The 20,577-nt window shown below is 41.6% G+C and overlaps 1 protein-coding gene across 2 annotated transcripts in view; it reads right to left on the bottom strand.

The window, feature by feature from the left end:
- LOC120950520 (Down syndrome cell adhesion molecule-like protein Dscam2) overlaps positions 1-20,577 on the bottom strand; it is a 50,008-nt gene extending 29,431 nt beyond the window's left edge. The window contains exons 1-8 of one of the 2 annotated variants that reach the window (XM_040368625.2): positions 20,309-20,577; positions 16,952-17,213; positions 4,526-4,577; positions 4,056-4,284; positions 1,430-1,572; positions 1,051-1,212; positions 741-890; positions 412-532 (exon numbers count right to left, since the gene is read on the bottom strand). In XM_040368625.2, the coding sequence (XP_040224559.2) occupies positions 412-532; positions 741-890; positions 1,051-1,212; positions 1,430-1,572; positions 4,056-4,284; positions 4,526-4,562 (842 nt within the window). In that variant the 5' untranslated portion in view covers positions 4,563-4,577; positions 16,952-17,213; positions 20,309-20,577. The remainder of the gene's footprint in view (positions 1-411; positions 533-740; positions 891-1,050; positions 1,213-1,429; positions 1,573-4,055; positions 4,285-4,525; positions 4,578-16,951; positions 17,214-20,308) is intronic. The other variant, XM_040368626.2, reaches the window with a different exon arrangement.

Here is a 20,577-nt window from a genome sequence, read left to right as displayed (position 1 = left end):
CGGAGTAGATCTCACGGCAACGATCAAAGTGTATCAAAATTGCAGTATCCATCAATGGATCATAAATGAATTTATTATGAATCCTGCCAAGGGGTCCTCGAGAAAAGGGACCAGTTGACACCCCCGGTTGCTTTCTCTGTGTTTCACTCTCTGCCTCTCTCTCTCTCTTTCGCCCGTCTACGCTCGCGGTCGAATGGTGGAAACATAAATTTCCCATTTACTGTCGGGGAACGGGTCGAGCCAACGGTTGGGCGGCCGTTTCCCGCCCCGAGACTGTGGTCGAGAGCTTGTGGTGCAAAATTTGCTACGATACATACAGCGTTCGCGCCTGTTTGCCGAAAGGGACGATGAAGGGTGAAGGAGAAGGGCTGTATGCCGGGCTATCAAAGTTAATGGGATGAAAATACTTACGAGAAGCTGGGAACGGGATTTCCCTGGACATTGCATGGTAACTGCACACTGGCTCCCTTGCCGGCCTTGAGCTCGCTCACTGACTTCTGGCTAGTGGATGGCGCCATGTTTGGAATGTTATCTGTATGTGTGCAAGTGTGTGTGGGTGTGTGCGTGCGCCAGTAGTGTATTGTTCAGCAAAGAGGATCAAAGAAGGGGAAGGCAGGTTGATTTAGGCAGAGAGCGATGGCGTAATTGTATTAGAACTTTCGATACTCGGTCACTCGGAGCAACCGAGCTGCATCGTACGCTATCGCACGTTCCGGTGAGTTTCTATGGAAAAGGCGTACCTTTCAGGGTGAGCAGGATGGCTTCGCTTGTTTTGCGCTCGCCCGTCAGCGTGTCGACCGTTACGCATGAGAACCGCTTCAATCTGTCCTCCTCATTGACGTTCCGTATGCACAGCTCTCCGCCGGGCGTTGTGACAACATACCGAGTGCCTGTGATGGGAAAAGGAAGGAGTGCGTGAGACACGGACTCCGTTGTGTTCGGGCGTCTGCCGTACGGGTCGCAATGTAACGTGACAACAACTCGCCTCTCCCACTGATACGAGTTCGTACGGCTGGACGGGTTGTGCTGCTGCTGCTGGAGGCTACTCACCGATGTCGGACCGGCCGGGAAGAAGCATTTCCTTCTCGCCGAACCATGACGACACATGGACGAATTCCCGCACGTGCGACGAGACGAAGCACTTCAGGAAGGCGGTGTTGCCGAGCGTCACATCGGTGCTCTCCACCTTTACCTCGTACGGTTGCCGTACCACTGCAGCAGCATCGTGCCCCAAACGTGTGAGAGTGTTTTGGTGAGCGATGCGAAAGGAGAAGAAAAAGAAAAACAGGATTCACCGAAAAGGAAAACAAAGTTCCAGCTCAGCAGTGCAGTGGGTAATGTCGAACCGGTCCAAGAATGTCGTCGTCGTCGTCATACGTCAGTGTGTCGCCGTCAGGGCGTGCTTGGCTGAGAAGAGCGGGAGACTTACCTGCCCGTACCCGGATGTCGTGGCTGAGCAGTACGTAGTAGGAGTAGCTGATCCTGCACCGATAAGTCGTATCGTGCACGTCCGTGCGAAAGAGATGCCCGGCGAACGGAGGGAAGTAGAGCGTTCCATTTGGCAACGCTTGCCTAGGTGAGCGGTGGTAACGGTAGCGGTAACCGGCAAAAGGTAAGATAGAGCACAGGCGACGGGTTATAAGATGTTGACTCTATCCTTCGATGAAGCCCGGATGCCATCCTTTAGCTATATACGGGCTTGCATGTATTGTCAATATTGCCGATATCGATACATGCAAATGTAAATTTGCTACAATACAAATCTTCCTGCTGTCAAGATACTAACGAACCGAGGGAGAGGTGAACGGAATGCAATCATACGTTGATCCAATGTTGAATTTTGGGCGAATGATACATCACATGCCAACAACCGAACGGTATCACCGCTGCTGGACATGTTTTCGCTGGAAAATAGATTCTTTAGGATAGTTTTTTCCCTCCCATCATCCTTACAACGCTTTTCGACGAAATGAAGCGGATGTAACAATACAAGATCGAGGTCAATTTGGAGATGCAATTTTACTTTTGCAGAATAGCAAATCGCAAATCCATTCTGCATAAAATGTAGTGCAAATGGTATCAAATGATGAACATCGATTGAAAATTGTTCATCGCAGTTGTTTGAGATGTCTTTTTTCATTTGTACATTCAAATGCATGAAAGGAATTGAAATAATATTCATTGTAGTTGTAAGATGTTGTAGTTTGGTGTTCGATTGGTTTACCATTGGATTCCTGGAAAAATTGGGAATAGCGATTTAACAGCGGACAAGCTTTTGAGCCAAAGTTGATCATGCTATCATAGCCAACTGTCTAGTAATTTGTTCTTTGCACGAAACAACTCTTTGAAATTAATGAAAGACAAGAACAGATTGAATGGTTGAACTCTTTCTGGTGTTATTTGTTTAATAGAGTTTGACAAAGACAGACATCTCCTTTTATAGTGAGGCAACGGCGAACCTCCATGGGATTGAGTATGTCTTGTAAGATAGTGACTGGTAAATTGATTTCCATGGGAAACAAATTTATCTAAGGAGACTTGAAAGCAACTTAAACTGTAACTCACTACCGTTGCGCATTAAGAAAAAAGAACTTTGCCATATAGACCTTAAATCACTCTAACGCTTCATGGACGCTTCATGTAATAAAGAGCTGTACAACATGCAATGAGTGATTTCATCATAAAGTTAAGTATTAAATTAACCCTTAGTCAAGTTCGATAGCAATAATGCGGCATATTCTAAGAAACCACACGAAAGGTGCACGTCACTAGAGATCTGATTGATTCCTGAACCTGAACATTATAACTTTCAATCTTCCTTAGCCTACCTTATGTCTCCATTACCCGTCGGTTACTTTATCAACCGTTCCCAGTAACAGTATCTTGTTGTGACCGGATGCCAATCAAAGCACTGCACGAAATGCTACCAAAGATCCTTCAACCAGTACCTAGTACTTTATCATTCCCGATGGCTTCACTAGCGGCCGGATCTTCCTAATACCCTGGGCATGTACGTTCTCTCCTACATACATACATGTATGTGCTGGCGTTGCATGTGGCAAAGAAGTGTTCCGTTCGGACCACGTACCCGGCGTATGTAGTCTTGTAGACCCCTTGCTACCAGACGCACGCACGTAATCCCAATAAATATTGCATCAAGACACTCTGATAACTTTACGGAAGATTGAACAGGTACATAATGCGTCGTATATACGTACACTTCCCCGTGTTGCCTCGTGTTTCGCATCGTACAAGGTTCATGCGAATATCAGCTCGCCCGGTGCACGCACATAATCAAGTGTACTATCATGTGAAGTGAACATAAAGAATGGCATCTTTCGCCCGCGCGCGCGTCTGCCGAGATTGCGTTTGCAACGCATTAATGCGGCATATTCTTCTGTTTCGGTGGTTTCGGTGGAATTTCCTGCACGCTTCTCGTGCGTGTTGCGGGCGTACGGTGCAAGGTGGAATGTGAGTTCGAGGTGTGGGTGAGTTTGCTTTGTGATGCGGGACGAGTTTTCGAATAAACTTCGGTTTACATGTTAGTTTCTTTGCGGTTTCCCAGGGGGGTGGAGCGAACGACCAAAATACGCCGAGTCAGTGGATGAAGCGTGCGAACGCCAGAGCGTCGTCAGTTGAAAAAGGTCGCAACCGCAAATCGTGACTTTGGTTGTCTTCTAAACTTTTCCAAACACCAGAACACCAAAGAAACGCCCCGCCGCACTGTCTCGAGAAAGAAATTGAAGGTGCTGCGCATCGCCATCTCCCAGGGCGGGGAGGAACCGCGGTTGTATGCTTACGTGCCGGGCTTTAGTTTATTTCTCCGTTGCGCCTTTCATCTTTAATTAATAATTCACGTATCAAACAGTACGGCCGCAGAACAGGAACAGAAGAAGTAGTTTTGCCGACAAACTTCACCTTTGCGCCTAACCCCCCCCCCCCCCCGCCGTGCGTCGTCGTGGGCGCCGTCGTCATGTGCTCTAAACAAGCACCACATAGCTACCTTGGACGATAATCTCGTGTTTGATATGTGATCTGCAAAGTTTTCCACTTACCTCAGCCCCGGTACGCTGCTCACCAGGCTGCCGTCCTTCAGTATCCATTGGATGATCATTTGCGGACCACCGTAGGCCTGGCAGACGAGCTGCGAGTTGCCGGTGTCGTTGCTGAACAGTACGCTCGACGGAAGCTCGTGCAGAAAGTTGGGCATCTGAAGATTTTCCGACGACAGCGCCTGCCCCGCCTGCTCGATGAGTACCGCCAACGCTAGGTACTGGACGAAACCTGCAGGCCCGTCGGGGCACCATCGGGCAGATAAATGGATACGGGGTATGATTTATGAGGTTGTGCGCTAGTTTATTAGTGGATTTATTGCTGTTCGTAACAAATTTGTCTATCCCTAATAAGAATACACCTCTGTCGGATATGGGAACTGGGTAGGTTGACTGTAACGGTGGTACTTTGGCCATTTTTCTTGCGCACTAAGTACGCATGCAAAAGCGAAACAATAACAATCGTAACTTACCGGGTAAGCGGGATAGTGTTGCTCTTGCCACTTCCATAATTCCTAGGCGTTGCTGAAAATTGGAAGATGGATCATTGTTAGTAAAACTTACGCCATTCAACAAGACCTGTGCTCTACAGGGTGAACATTAGAATTGGAAGCTGACAATTGGTGGATAAGATTATCTAATTGTTCATTTGTACATTGCGCATTGCCTATGGTATATCTAGAGCGGTTCGGTGGCTTATTCGATAGACGCGCCTGTTGTTACAAAAACGGTCGTTTTCGATTGCTATTCCGAATATGATTAGCTGTTTCCAGCAATTCTGCCATCGGCCAAGACACTGTTTGATTTCAGTCTGTGAAAAGTATGTAATAGTGGAGATTTTCAATTACTTTACAGTGGTTGAATTTCAATGTCAGATACAGTATGTTCATTTGAAAATATTCGTTTTTTTCATCATGGCAAAATGAAAACTACGCCTGTTTCGTGTATAGGAATTTATCCCAATTGAGATATTACTCTTGCGAACACATCATCACAAGACATGTTTAAACGAGTTTTTTGGGTAGGAAATAGAGGGCTTTATTGCCTTTGCCGAATAGCAAAATTTTCAATATCTTAATGTGTGGCGAGTTTCCGCACGACTTGTGTTAGGTTGATCTAGGTTCTAGGAAGGACACAACACAACTCTTAGCAAAAGATTGGACACGTGAATGTTTCTAGGCGAAAGCAATACCCAGTCGTTCCTCCGTGAATCCTTCACAAGTATATTTGTATTAAGAGCAAATACAGTTTCTCTAAGGTTTGTGTGATATACAGACATTTTAATGGTGAAAAACGGAAAATCCGACGAAAAGAAAAAAAAACACATTTGTTTTAAGATAGCATATTTCAACCCTTCCATTTAGTCAATGATGTTTCGTGATTGCTCATTATTATTTTCAAGACATTTCTACTGGTCTCTTCTTCATCCTCAGTATAATCTGGAAAGTGGTTTTGACATTTTAATTCATGGATTTTTAAGAACGATTTTTTATTTTTATATTTTTCAACAATAATAAAAGGCCATCTATTTCAGAATAAGTACAAAATTATAACATAATTATGAAATATTGGCAAAAAGTTAATAAAAGAAAATAATTTTGGTCCATTCTACAAACCGTTGCTTTACACAACAGATTATGTGCAAAATGTGTCATTATCATTGTTTTACGTCCCTCCCCCTCCCCCACACGCGACGATTGAATTGAAACGAAGAACAAAAGCACAGCCCGAGTCTCACTCTATTTAATCTATTTTCTTTCTATTTAATCCTTTACTATTCTATTTAATCCTTTACCTACAATTATTGGCTCCGGGCACTGGTTTAAAATTTAGTAGTTTAGTTGTGCATTTGACCTGTAGTTTTTTACTTTTAACTTTTTTCATGCAACCAATCAAATTGCGTATCAATATCAATTCCGTATTGAAGAACATTATTGGTTTTTATTAATTAGTAATTTTGTTGTTAATCATTTGCTGTATTTACTTTGCTTCTTTGACGCAGCAACCGTTGTCGTTCAAGGGCCTAGAATCTAGGTATGCCTGTACCAATAATGTGTTCTACTATCATTCACTTATTGTATCTCATTCGTCAGTCCTACGTATGAGAGGCGCGGAGCTTGAAATCTTTGATTTCTGTACAGTTGGAAAAAAATTGTGCTTTATTCGAAAAAAAGCGCACGATACAGTACGTCATTCATCAATAACAGTTTGCATTTAGGAAAGTATTTGCAAAAATACCTTAATGTTCGAAGCCCATGGTTGATGAATTGAATATTGAATCTTGCTTTTATTGCTTACATGGAATTTAACTGTGCTTTTCATGCAAAGAAATTGTGCTTTTCATTTTCAGTTGCAAAGAAATTAAGCGTACTCTGTCGTAACGCAAACAAGTATAACACGGCGTTCAACTTCGTTGGAAAAAGAGTTTAGTTTTGATTCTGCTTCTTTTGGCTCAACAACCGTTGTCGGTAAAGGCCTGCCTGTATCACTACGTGTGGCTGCGCTTGGCTTTCAGTGACTTATGCATTGCCCCCATACCAGGATAGTCAGTCCTACGTATGGGGGGACGTTCCAACCGGGTCTTGAACCCATGACGAGCATGTTGTTAAGTCGTACGAGTTGACGACTGTACCACCAGACAAGCTAACCGGCTTAATTTAGATCAGTAACATTGAAAACAGCTCATGGAGGGACTGTATAGGGACGGCAGCAATTCCAGAACTAATATGGGTTTGGAGTTAATAGCAGCAATTAGTTCTGAATCAGTTCTATGGCTATTATGGGTTTAAGATGTGTTTTAAGAGAGTTTGGGTTCGAAGGTGAAAACAGTTCCAGGGCTATGCACTTGGGGTCTGTTTCAAATGAAGGTATATGGGTTAGGGACCGGTGGAGGTCCGAGATCGATTTCAAAGCAGGTTTCTTTGAATTAAGACCTCCGATAAAGAAACACATAGGATTTGCATTGCGTAGCCATGAGGTTAAAGTAACACTAGAACTAGTAAGCGTTTTATTTAATGTGTTTTGCATATGCATTTTTCTTGAAATTTTTTAATACGTTAACGTTAAACACGTTAAAAACGTTAAAAACGTGTCAATGGCCTGAATATTTGATGCAATTTCATACATAAAATAATTCATCTCATTATGAAGTTTAATATAAAACACTAATAAAGATAGAAACAAAACAATCATCTCATTGTACATTATTGTGAATAAAGATGGAGCGTACTTTAACCCTAAGCGATGTATGGATGTTTAGTTGTATTATTAAATAATTCAACTATTAAATTTAACCTTAACTGCATGTGTATATAATTTTGCAATCGTAATCAACATTATGTCAACCTGCAAATCATATTATTTTAAACGCAAAACTTAATTTTCGTTATTAAACTCTCGATTGCCCTAGGTCTGACGTTCAGATCAGGACGTTGTTGAGCCGCGCATTTATCGGCTATACCACAATACCAGCTCATCCTTCCTGAGCCAAATTACTAATGTCCAAAAACATGTCCAATTATTAATCGCCATCGCCATGATAACATATTTGCGTTACGTATATTCTAGCACACTAAGCGCATCTGGAAAATTGATAACATATTTTACCACCCCACCTGCATTCGCTTCTAGTGTGAGTTCCGAGCTGGTGCTTATCTAGCGTCACGATAAAACAAAATATACTATTACAACATATAACTATCCCGTGTGCGTTCGTAGCCCAGCGAACGACGGTGGTGCAAATGTTACGACTGCGTCGCAACGACGACTATCACACCAACCACTACATTTCAACCCAGTACATACAGTTTCGCACTGGCGCTTGCTAGCTTGCTTGCTGTGCCACGGTCCATGTCCTCCGTGAGATGTATTACGATAATCATGAATGTTTAAATTCGAAATGGCACCCGGCACCGATGCTTACCGATGCTGCTACGCCATGTATGAGTGTGTATCTGTGTATGTGTGTGTATTCTAACGTGTTGCCCGCGGGGCAAAAATCCTCACCCTCACCCCGTACACTCCGGTGCGTACCGATGCACGAGCGTAGTTCTTAATCAACCAAATGACAAATTACCACCCGTGGTGTTTCGTTACAATCCACTTGCGTTAGCTGTTGATAATTCATGGCGAGTGTGGCATCCCCCCGCTCGCCGGGTGCACCCTCGTGGACCGAAGGGTACGGTGGTCGCGACAGCAAAGGGACAAGAAATTCGAGTGTCAAAGACAGCGTACGGTAAAATGGTAAACTGTACTGGCGTGTCGCAGCCCTCGTAGGCAATCAGGCCGGCGCGAGACGGCGTGAGCCAAGGAAAACAATAGCGTCCCACGACTGGTTTGCGAGTAGCGTAACCACAAAAGCCCCCGAGGGTAGAACGGGCACGGTTGTGCTTTGCTGCTGCTGTGCAAAACATACATTACGGGATGCATTTTGGGATGCAACTGGGGAAAACATAAAACGTGCATAAAAACAAAAACTACAATCACAAAAAAGAAAAGCACGAACGAACATGATACCTGCTGCTCCCGTACGTCCGAGCGACGGCTTTGGCCGGCTAGGATCTGAGAGGATCCTTTGTGAGGCGAGCGTTTGTGTTTGTGGTTTGGCTGCGAGTGAAAACTTCGAGATGGCGATGGGAAAAGTTGGAGTACAAATGGTTTTTTGATTCACAAAAATTTATTCTCCCTCACGTGCCGCAGCACCATCCATCCGAACCGGCAGAACGATGTGTTAAAGGCTTGCCCTTGGAAAACTTTTGTTTCACTGTCTCTCCCTTTTCATGAGGAACTTCTTCATATTGCGATTACTTTTCAACCGAGCAGCCCGCAAGCCGTCGTGTTAGATACGAGTAGAGTTTGCTGCAAACCATTGCGAGTGGATTGAATGCAGATTTTGAATGGGAGTAGTCGACTTGTTTTATTTTTTGGTTTTTGCTTGGGAAGTTACGCGAAGCTTGATGTTGCAATGTCGCGTAGACGCTTCTGTATTCCTCGTGCACACACACTCACTCACAAAGGGGTTGGCAGAACGCTCCTCTAGCTCGACTTCCCTTTAAGCATCTTTTGCACTGCACACTCATTCCCCGGCCATTCGTCATTCAGCGCATTCGAAAGAACGCCTCGAGCGATTGTCAATGGAAGGGCTCGAGTGGATGTGCAGATGTCAAACAAAGAAGCATCCAAGAAGCTGGCCGGGGCGAAGAGTTCCGCCGCCTCGTCGAGACTGCCGCGACCCGTGTCAAGTGGGAAGCGGCTTCGTTGAAGCCGGCAAGCTTACTCCTAACGACGATGATTTTATACGCATGTACACATCAACAAACTGCATATCAACAACTGCTGCAACCACTACCACCGACGCTGTGTTGCTGTGGAATGATAATACCGAGCATTGACAATCATTCCGCACCCCTCTTCAATCAGCAGTCAACCGTTTGGAGAAAAATAATGGAATGTTCGTGCGAACGACACTGTCGCCGCGCGGAGACTCACATTCCGTTGGGGATGAAAACGAAAAAGAAAAAAGGAAAGAAGAATAACGGCTGGTGGTCGGTGGCCGTTATGAGAATAGCATTATGTGTATCGTTATACGTCTCATTAATACTTAATCACAGTACAGTGGTGCAACTGGGACCGGCCGTTTGGTCGAGTGAGCTTGAAATATGAGGATGTCGATGTATCGTTAGTGCTTCCTGCGTTCAAAACGCCACCGTTATCAATTTAAGGGACCAAGCAAGCGCCACAACTTTTGGAAGGGACAACAGTGTTTGTGGAATAATTAAAGGTTTTAAGTTTGATAACTATGGTGTAGAAGGCTGATATAGGAACGGTAGGTTGGCATACATTTATCTATTGAGATGCATAACTTATTTTGGAATCGTAATATAAAATACAAAAAGATAAAATCCTCTTTATGGCATTGCATTTATAGAAAAACTGCTATTATTACATATTATTAAAAATAGTTGAACTTCTTCTTGAGTTTAGTCGCTACATTTGTGAAATGATGCTTCAAAACGCCGATGTTGCCCGATTCTTTGGAACACGAATTAGGGTCTGTAGGAACCTTTTTGAGGGGATAATAATTTAAATGCCTTAGCTCAGCAGTCGGCAAACTTTTTAGGTGAAGGGTCAAATTTACTACATGATCGAGAGCCGCGGGCCAGGAGTAAGTTTTTATAAAATATTTTCGCTTAAAGATTAAAGATCATTAGGGCAAGATAGGTAAAGACGGACACGTTAAGAGAAATGGTAAAAATCTAGGGATTTATAAGTGCAACGACCATGAAAATGTGCATACATTATCTTACACTCATGTTTTATCAGAAAATGTGTTGAAACTAAGTTTCCATCGATTTTTGCGTTTTTTTATGAATGAAAAACATATTATTTTTTTCGTGCAGTTTTGAAATGTTCGGGTAAGACGGCCTGATATGGGAAAGATGGACACCATGAAGGGTAAGATAGACACTTATAAAAAACGTTGGAAATTGAAGAGGTTTATAGTATTTTACCATATCCTATCGCTTTCCACATCATGGTACGTACATAAACCAATTCTAGGTCAATTGCAACGACGGTTCTTTCAACCATGAATTTAGAAATTGTAAGCAAATTAGATTGCACACTATTAAAAATTTATTTTTTTCATAGATTTAAGCAATTTTGCATATATAATGCCAAAAATGTTCTCAAATGTGTGGTTTAACTTTAAGTTAGGATGCTGTATTGTTGATTTTTTTTCGAAAATTACCTTTTTAATGCATTTATGAGAAGTGCCCATCTTACCTGCAGTGTCCGTCTTTACCTACCTTCCCCTACATTATAAAATTGTAGAAACAAAATAATTCGTTGATGCTATCGGACATTGCAATTGTTGATAGAGTTAATTAGTAACTATCTAAATGCTACAAATAAATATCAAATATCAAATATCAAGAAAAGTCGCATGCAAAACATTAATTAAATTTACTGCAACCAGACTTTAGTTTATCTTCTTTACACAAAATTTCGTATACCGCTTCCTCCGGTTTTAAACACTTGTTGTCGAATTGAATAAATGTTTTTATTACGTATGCGAATACTAAACTCTAGTTCGACCATACTGATTGGTCCGTCATTGCACATTATTAAATTAAATTAAATTAATGTTGAAAGATACAACGGTATAAAATTTCATTCTAAAAGATATTCTGTAATTTGAATACGAAAAGATTCGCCGTATCTTTCAAAATCAGTCGAATTCTTTCGCCGCCCGGATTGCATGTTGCGGCGGGCCGTATTTGGCTCGCGGGCCGGACTTTGCCGACCGCTGCTTTAGCTCATAATCGGCCTCACCTCCAGCAAGATCGTTGTTAAAATTTTAAGACTAATTATGTAATTGCGAATCCAGCATAAAACATATGGCCATGAAATTTTGAACATGTTTCAGTTTCATTTGTGGTTCGTGGCGTGAACAGATGTGGTCTGCGAATGAGGTGATTTTTGTTTAAAGAAAAGCTCCAAAAGTAATAACTATACATATTTGTTTTCTCACAATCAAGATTAAAATTCCAACAGCCATATCTAGACTAATATTAAGTATATTTTTAATCAAAAATCTTTGAAAATAGCCTTCTAAACATATGCACTAAACATATGTGGACCGCGGCAAATGTATTTTCAAACACAAGTGGGTCGTGGTCCTTAAAAGGTTAAAGAGCACTGATTTAGATCACGCAATGAACATCAAGAAGAGGGAGACATGATCGTTTTGGGATGTTATTGTGAAATCAATGGGAAACTTGGGAAATAGACAATCTTGCAAGGGCTAAGAGGAAACACTCGTATAAAAAACATTCGCGAAATTTTAGAGATTTTTATGATTCAAAGGGATTAAGTTGGAATAAAGCTAGGAGGCACAAGAATACCTAAGATTTTTTCCAGTATTTTCCAAATATTTAGCATAATGACACCAAATTACAGTTCAGTAATCCAATACAGTCTGTTCCCGAGTTACACGGTTCTCGACTCACGCCGATTCGGAGATACGCGGTGGTCTAAATTTAACATATCAAATCAAATGTTAAATCAGTACAATTTGCTTCAAGAATTGTCCAATGCAGTTTTAATTGCCTTGATTCTAAAAAAAATAATTTAACTAAAAAAAACAAAAATATCAGAATTTTCTGCACGAATCGTATCAAATAAATGATAAAGCAAAATAGTATAAAAAAACCTAATTTAATCAAAAATACCGAGTAATCAAATGTATTTTCGGTGAAAAACGTGAAATTCGACTTAGGCGGATATTGGAGCTACGCGAATTCCTCTGGAACGCACAAACCGCGTATCTAAGGAACAGGCTGCACTAGACTCAATTGTGTTACTTTTAACTCACTTAAAATGTTTGTTTTACTACCGGTTGCCGTAAAAGACGCCCTTCTTCTTTTTGGCGTAATGGGCTACGCGGTCATGCCAGTCTACATAGGTTTTCGAGACTTTTTAACGTTTTCAAGACCGTACAATATACAAGACTAAATTCGCCAACAAAATACTATTGTGAATGAAAAGTAAGAGAAAATCACTATTTGTCACACATTATTAGTCATTAATCACACCGCTTTTTAACTATTTGTTCTTATAATTCAAGTTATATTCAGTTTATACTAGTAAACGTGGATTGAAATGTTTCTACAAACGACCAGGCGTATCCATGCGGAATTTAAAAGAGATGGAGACGCCAAGTAGAAGACCATTTGAAATGATCTATGCAGCCGAGGACGACTATGCCACGCAGGATAACGATGCCACGTTCGATTAAACCACGTGACAAGAACAACATTCAGATAATATTCTCAAACTCCGAAAACCCTATGAACATTATAAAATAGGTTTTAACAATACTCTTGAATTTAAAAAAAATGCATGATGACTATTTTTTACTATGTTATAGATTTTAGTAACAAACTGTTAGTAAATCTCACGTTACTTTGAATAATGCTCTCTCCCAATCCCAATAACTTTTTTATGTAGTTTAATATTTGTTAGTACTGTCCAAGTTATAATTTTAGAGCTTAACATTTATATTTAATTGTATTACCTTCTACAGTGTTACTAGTGTAAACTAGTTAAAAATGTCACTTTTTTGTTAAATGCAAGTTTGTACAACCATAAAGTTTAACAAAAAAAAAACTATTTTGTAAACACAATCTCCACTTGATTGCTTCGAGTGCTTTCTATACTAACAAACTAGTTAAGTCATTTAGTCATTCAACAGGTCGCACACAAGGCAATCATTCTCATCGTACGTCCGATTTGATTAGCACTGTTTCTCGTTTCGTTTGGCATCCGGTGATCTGCGCACTGCGAAAAAAAGGTCCGTTTTTTCGGCTCTTGCGGCAATAGAAAAAAGGTCCAGAAAAAATGCCATAAATCTAAATCGGAAAAGTTGTACCGTTGGCAGTAGAAATGTGACCGTGTTCAGTGTATTTGTGGATTGTCTTCTGACGTTTGGCATCATTTACGCTGGAGCTGTAGAAAGATGGAACTCGTCGAGAGCAATATGTTGCTGGGTTATGGTCAACTGATGTTATCACTGTGCACGAAATTGAATATTCATCTATTGCGTTTTTGTCGCGCTTCTCTTTCAAGTGGCCATGAATGAACACATAGCACTCATAGAGGGTTCTTCAACATGTGCCCAACAAAAAGTTACGAATACGAATAATATTTTTGTATGGGTAGCCACATAGCGTATAAGACCATCTTTTTTGTAAGCATTTGGAATACATTTTTGCATTATTCCTTTGATTTCGCGTAAGAACTGCCAAATCACTGTAGTTTTTTTTATGTTTATGTTTTTTTTAAATCATTGCTAGGACAGTCCCGTGTTACAGTCGTGCATTTGTACGACTTAATAACGTGCTCTTCATGGGTTCACGCCTCATATGGACCGTCCCCCAGTAGCAAGGGTTGACTATCCGGCTACGTTTTACTGAATAAGTTCGCGTAGGACGTTACGCCAAATAAAAGAAAGTTACCATTGCTGATGTTTTATAACATAATTAATTTATAGCAATGCTGTATGAATAATAGAACAATGTAACACCGTTATACCAAGTCAGAACTGTTTGAAAATTATAAATGTGCATTGTAATTTAGCTACCACCACACGATATCTGATTTATTTAATCACACAAAGGTGATGATTGTGTGATTGAATTACTATTCCCATAATATAATGAAGGACAACTGGCTTATTATTTTCTTAAAGGCACTTTAGACGGTAGCAATGCAATCAGCAATGCAATTGGTAACGCCGAATTGCAACCTCTGAAGATATGTAACTTTGATAACGCTTCACGGATTTGTGTCCAATCGATTAGAACGAATTGACAATTTAACAAATTAAAAAGAGCTCTTTTGTGTGTTTAAGGTACGCGATCAACCTTACTCACCAAATTACAGGGTTTCGAATCATATAACCCAAGAAACATTTCTTATAGCTTTTACACTTAAACATGCCTAAAGAATGCTTTACTATGAGTGTACTAAGCCTCATAGTTTTAACATGTATTTTGAAGATGTTTAACAGTCTTAAACCGTTAAACCTTTAATACGTTCTGAAGGCGATTATAATACTGTCTTATAAGACTTATACGATGCCTGGCTATAACCAGCCAGTAAACGTATTCTTAAGCATTTTTTAAGACTCGTTATTTGAGACTGGGACATCAAGATCAAAAGATATAATTAAATGCTTATTAAGTCTTGAATGAAGGGAACTTGGAATAAACTATACAGGCTGTATCTGAGATACGCTATTAACGCAAATTGTGAAGAAGCAGATTTCAGCCATTATATATTTAAGTTTCTTTTCCTTTTGCTTGCAGTGGGTGGTTATTAATCAAATTCTAAACAATTTTTGTTTTTTTTTTTATAATGTTGTTATTAACTGATATTGTATCAAATCAATATTTAATTTGTGCAACGAACTGTCAAATTAAGAAATCCTCGATTGTGTAAATTTGCATATACCAGGATCTGCGTATCTCGGACACTACCTGTACGTGGAGAGTTCTAAAACTTGTTAGTCTGCACAAGTGCTTACTAAAGCTATGTGCTGTTTAAAACTATCTTAGCCACACATATAGCACTACAAATCGACTGAACTTGTGATCAGGATAGATCCTCTTGATCTTAAGCCAATGGAATCCATTTTAATGCATAATATTGTTGATTTGTGTATCCAAAATGTGTCAGCCATGTTGATGTGTAGATAAACCAATTCATAATTTACAAGACAAATAGAAAAAATGGCAATTTTCCAAAAGTTTTTCCCGTCATGTTTATTATGCCACATCACTGAAAAAGCTTTTTGTGCAAATTGAGGGCGTTTCAATGAAAACTATATTTTTAAAATAATTTATTTTAAAAATAAAAAAGTAGTAAAAGTTGCTAATTATTGAGTATTTTTGAAATTTTTTAAATTGTTATAACGTATTTTAACAATGAAATTTTCTTGGCATGGATTTCTGCACATACGCGAGCGATTTTAGAATCAGTAGAAAAAACAAAAATTATAGTAATAAAACTGATAAAATCAGTTAAGACAACTTAATAATTCTCAAATAATTATTAACCATTATTATGACTTCATAATCATTACTTCATTTCCGTCTCAAGAACATATCCATAGAAACAAGCTGTAATTTTGATAATTTATTTACGCCTCACATCTTAAAAGTCTAGAAATGGTTTTAACAAGTAGTCTTAACAGAGTTCTGTAGTTGGGCCCTATCAGTCTTAAGAGAGTTTTATTATAGTCTTATTAGGTCACACAAGACATTCAAATGAAAAAGGAAGGCCTAATGGAATAACCGTAACAACAACGTTAAAACTATGATAAGATTTAAAATGTTACTTTTAAAGGGAATAGTTCAATCATTTAGGGGAATGTTACATATCGGTAGAGGAATGTTGCAAGCAAGCTGTGGAAGATTGCAATCATATGCAATCATTTGCAATCGGCTTGGGGAATTTTGCAAGCATACTGTGGAGCTGTCATCAGACTGTGGGTGCCGCTGTTACAGCTCCAGTGAAATGAAATGAGATTGAAATTTAGTGTTTTTTTGCTATATTTCATTAAATATTAATTAGAATAGCGTACACCAAAAGAAAGGAAACAATTCCCCATCTTTTAAGACTATAAAACATATCGGAATAATAAATTAAATGCATTCCCTTGTGATTTCCCGCTTGGTTCACGGTGAATAAATAATGTTGAGTGGGGAATCACACGGATATGCATTTAATTCTTCCAATATGTTTAATAATTGTAACGAAATTTTAAAATTTATTTAAACATTTAATTTTTAATTGTAATATTAATTGAAATTTCACGTTCACCTTCACGCAAGGTCTAAATCGACCTTACGGTATCGAATCTCGCAAGGTAGTTTTTAGTATATAGTTTTGCGAACTTCGTAAACGCCGCTTTTGCGCTGTTTTGGAATCCGCACTATAGTCATAAAAAGCACAAAATTTGAAATGTAACTGTTCTGCAGTATGGTTTCAAGGTGCTGACAGAATATTTTTAAGGGCTGATCATCATTATGTTAGTGTACGTGTTCAAACAATTTAATAACATGTTAGCGTGTTCCTTTCGCTATGAAAGTCTTCCAAGTATTGACGCATTTTATTTTAATCTGCAAAAGTTTGCACTTGGAACAGCTGATTAAATGAGCTGGTTTTTCTGTAACTAGAAAGGTTGGAATCCAACCACGACCGATCTTGTAGCAGCTGCCGCCTTTATCCAAACATTAGTGGGGATCAGCGCCACAGAACACGTACATCGTTTTATATCTTTAAAAGCTTAACCGAACCTGCTCGAATTAACGCCTTAACCAAAGTGTGCGACTCACCTTAATTGATGTGTAAAAGCATTGTAAAACACCACAATAACTACAAGTCCTTTCGAACGGTCTACACAACCGTCCATTCACATCCGTTCGTTGTACACATTACGGCAAATTAAACTCTCCGAGATGAAGGAGATAAAAAACAGCCACTGCACTGATACGCATATGACAACTGATTCACTTCATTTCCGTTTTCCTGCCTGCATTTACCACGAACGGGCTCGTTTTTCTCCCTAACCAGCTTCCGATCCATGTACGCACATAGCTGGTAGAAAGAAGAAGAAAAAAACAAGCACAATCACACTTACTACACACACGCACACACGCTTGGTGAGAATTCCAATTCCACTGTACGGTTGGCGTCCCTCAAACACTCCGCACACGCGGCCCCGCCACTCCTATTATGCTATTTCATTATCATAATCATTTTGTACTCATCAGCGCTGCACCGTGAAATGAAGAACTCGTGTATGCATTATTATCTCATCACTTTATTACACTCCAGTTGCACTGTTGCACCTGCAGTAGTGTCGCACGTGCTGTAGAGTTCTCGTTTTACCCACTCGTTTATTTTTCTTTTTTTTTGTAGCACCATCCTCGCACACGTACACCATGTGCAGCGAGTCGTGCTCGCCATTTTTATGTCACCGAGGGAAAAGCGAATTAAAAGGAAAAAGTATAAAAAACAGGAGGATGACGGGAGAAGAAAAACAAATGTAGAAACAAAAAAACCGGAGAATAAAACTCATGCTGAGCGGAGGAATCAAAAGGAAGCGACTGCCACATCACGGCGTGCAGAGGCGAAGAGTCGGGTAGCAGCACGAGCAGAAGGCAAAAGGATATAAATGAGACCAATTATCCTTTCCCGGCTTTCCCGACCATTTTTACTCTTTCTCTCTTCCCTTCGCTGCACAATCCATTCATTTGACGTGTGTCTGTACGTGTGTGTGTGTGTGTGTGTGTGCTTGTTCCGTTGTTATTGTTGTCCCATATTTTCCATTTATCACTCGCTTCTCGCTAATCTTTCCGCCCGTAGTATCGTCCCGTGTGTGTGTGTGTGTAGACCAACTCGCGGCCGGTTGTTTTGCATTCAATTGCTTCCGGATGCAATGTTTTCCCTCTTCTTTTTTCTCCATTTTCTGTCGCCTGTTCTCTAGCTGCACCACGCGGGTTCGTTGTTGTTGTGTGCCATTTGTGAGTGTGTGTGTGTGTGTTTTTTTAAATCTCTTACTCACTTATTTGTCACGTCACAGCTTCCAACGTACGCGCGCTCGGTCGTACTCAGAATGAACAGCGTTTCATATTTTGCTGTACCCTTTTTGTTTCGTTTGCACCTTCCGGTCCTACTGGCGCTGCGATACGATGAACGCAATAAAAGTAGTTTTTGTATGCCCCCCAACCCCAGCCAAAGCCTCCCCAACCGGTACGGGGAAATGCCGCTGGTGGTGGTTGGAATCGCTTTCACTTTTCACACAACTTTCACAACCGACTCCACGCTCCCGCGGGGAAGCGGCAAATGTTCCTTTCACGTCGAACTACCCAAAGCCCAATGCACCGTTGCACCGATTCGAATGAACTGACAACGGACTTGATATCGCACCACTTGGCGGGTTGGTGATATCGGACGACGCCTGCGATAATACTGGACCGGCCACTAGCCAAATCCGATCTGAATTTTGTAACGAGCGCACGGGCTATAGATACTGTGTATGTGTGTGAGAGTATTGTGTCCTCCTAGTCGCTTGCCACCTTCATATAATACCCCGTATGTATCCACTTATGTACTGGCTGGCTACAGTTTTGGAGCCGGTGGACCTCTGGTGGACCGAGAAGTGTGTTGTGCTGTGCCGAGCACTGCAATTCACATAATTATTCAAAAGTACGAAACCGAAGAGCAATAAAATCATCATCTCTCGCTCGAGTATCATCCCGACTGTCCCGACTCCCGTGCCCCGAGCTGCAGTCCCAGCGGTCCTCCTCGGTCCGGGACTGTTCCGGGGAAGGACTAGCGTACACACTCGAGAAACTGTTGAGCAAACACATGGACTCAACTCGTCGCTCGCTGCACACTTCATCGCCACCAGCCAGTGCGTTGCTCCTCCTTGCCTCCTCATGAGTGCTTGCGTGTGTATATGTGTGCATTTGTGTGACTCGAAAGGGGATGAGAGAAAGGTCAACGCAGGTACAAAAGGTGGACAATTATTTCCGCCCCACACTAGCACCGGGGTATGTGTAACTGTGGCAGTGGTGCCATCGAGTTGAACAGTGTCAGGAGTGCGCATCATATGCTTCGCTACCTTCCGTAACTGGGCATTCTATTACCATACCTGCACCGGAAGTGCAAATTTAAACGGGAAAAATAACCGTTTCACTAGCTCATCCTAAATTTTGAACGCTTTGCGTGAAGCTGGGCGATAAATTTCAGCGAACTCTTCCGCACTCCCCACAAAAATTAACAATACTTATCACTTCTGCGAGCGGCTGCTATATGTGTGTCACCGCTCTTTGCACATGTTTAACGATGCGTATCAATCTCGTTTTCTCGCCCATATATGCGTGTGTAGGTGTGCGTGTGGCTGTGTGCCTGCAAAGGACGGCGCACGGTGGTGGAGCCCTTAAAGGACGGGCAGACAGGCAGGCTTGCGGTATGACGAGATACAAACAGTTGCGATGATGATACAGAGCCATGCCTTCTAACATGGCCGTCCCTCCCAATACATAGGTACGATCGTACGTACTGTCGTCTGAAGCTGGAATCACGGCCGTCGGAGCAGGAAGGGTTTAAGGGGTTTTCGGGGTGGAAATAATAAAATCAGAGTGATAGCCGTGGCAGATCCGGCCTGTGCAGCGGCAGTGCGGCGCGATGGCGGCAATGCAAAGTGATAATGTACCTTTTCAGCAAAAAGGATGAATGCTCCACCGGTACTACGGCTTCGGAAGCTCGGCAGGGCCGGGTGGCCCGGCACGACGTGCGCTTTTAACGGCGACTGGCACCAGCCGCTTAATGCTGGCGATGATGGTGAAGTTGAAATGACAGGCAGAAAGAAGGTACCGAGCGCACAGACACCGTCCTTGTGCGGTGAAGGATGCACACATCGTCACTCACTCACTTTCACTGCTGCCGTCTCGCACTGTATGTGTTTGAGAAATTAAGCCGGTGCTTAGCAATCCTTCCCCGCACAATCCACGTCCTACCATTACTGCGTCCCTGGAGTGAGTACTTCACGTACTCCAGCAGAATAAAAAAACACTTTCCCATAAACGTCCAACTGCCAGCTCAAGGCATGCTTGATGTGCGCATCAGCTTAGCTCGATATTCACTCCTTCACTTCACACACACACACACACACACACACTCACTGTATCCCAGCCAATGTTTCCACCGCGAGTGAACCAACAATTCCCGCGCTGCAATTGCGCCCAGAGACCTGGCGTACACCAACAACGGTACACGTCCTCGCGCTACGAACGCCAACCGCCAACTATATCATTTCAAATAGAATCATATCCTCTCCAGCGCAAGAATCCTTTCGGAATGATACATGATATATAAACAAATTTCCATCATGTGTCTGTGTACGAGCCGACCCTGCCGTTCCATCCTGCCGACCACCCCACGCAGGGGGCGG

This window comes from Anopheles coluzzii, chromosome 2 (assembly GCF_943734685.1).
Source record: "Anopheles coluzzii chromosome 2, AcolN3, whole genome shotgun sequence".
Lineage (NCBI taxonomy): Eukaryota > Metazoa > Arthropoda > Insecta > Diptera > Culicidae > Anopheles > Anopheles coluzzii.
This window is presented reverse-complemented; position numbering and strand designations above follow the sequence as displayed.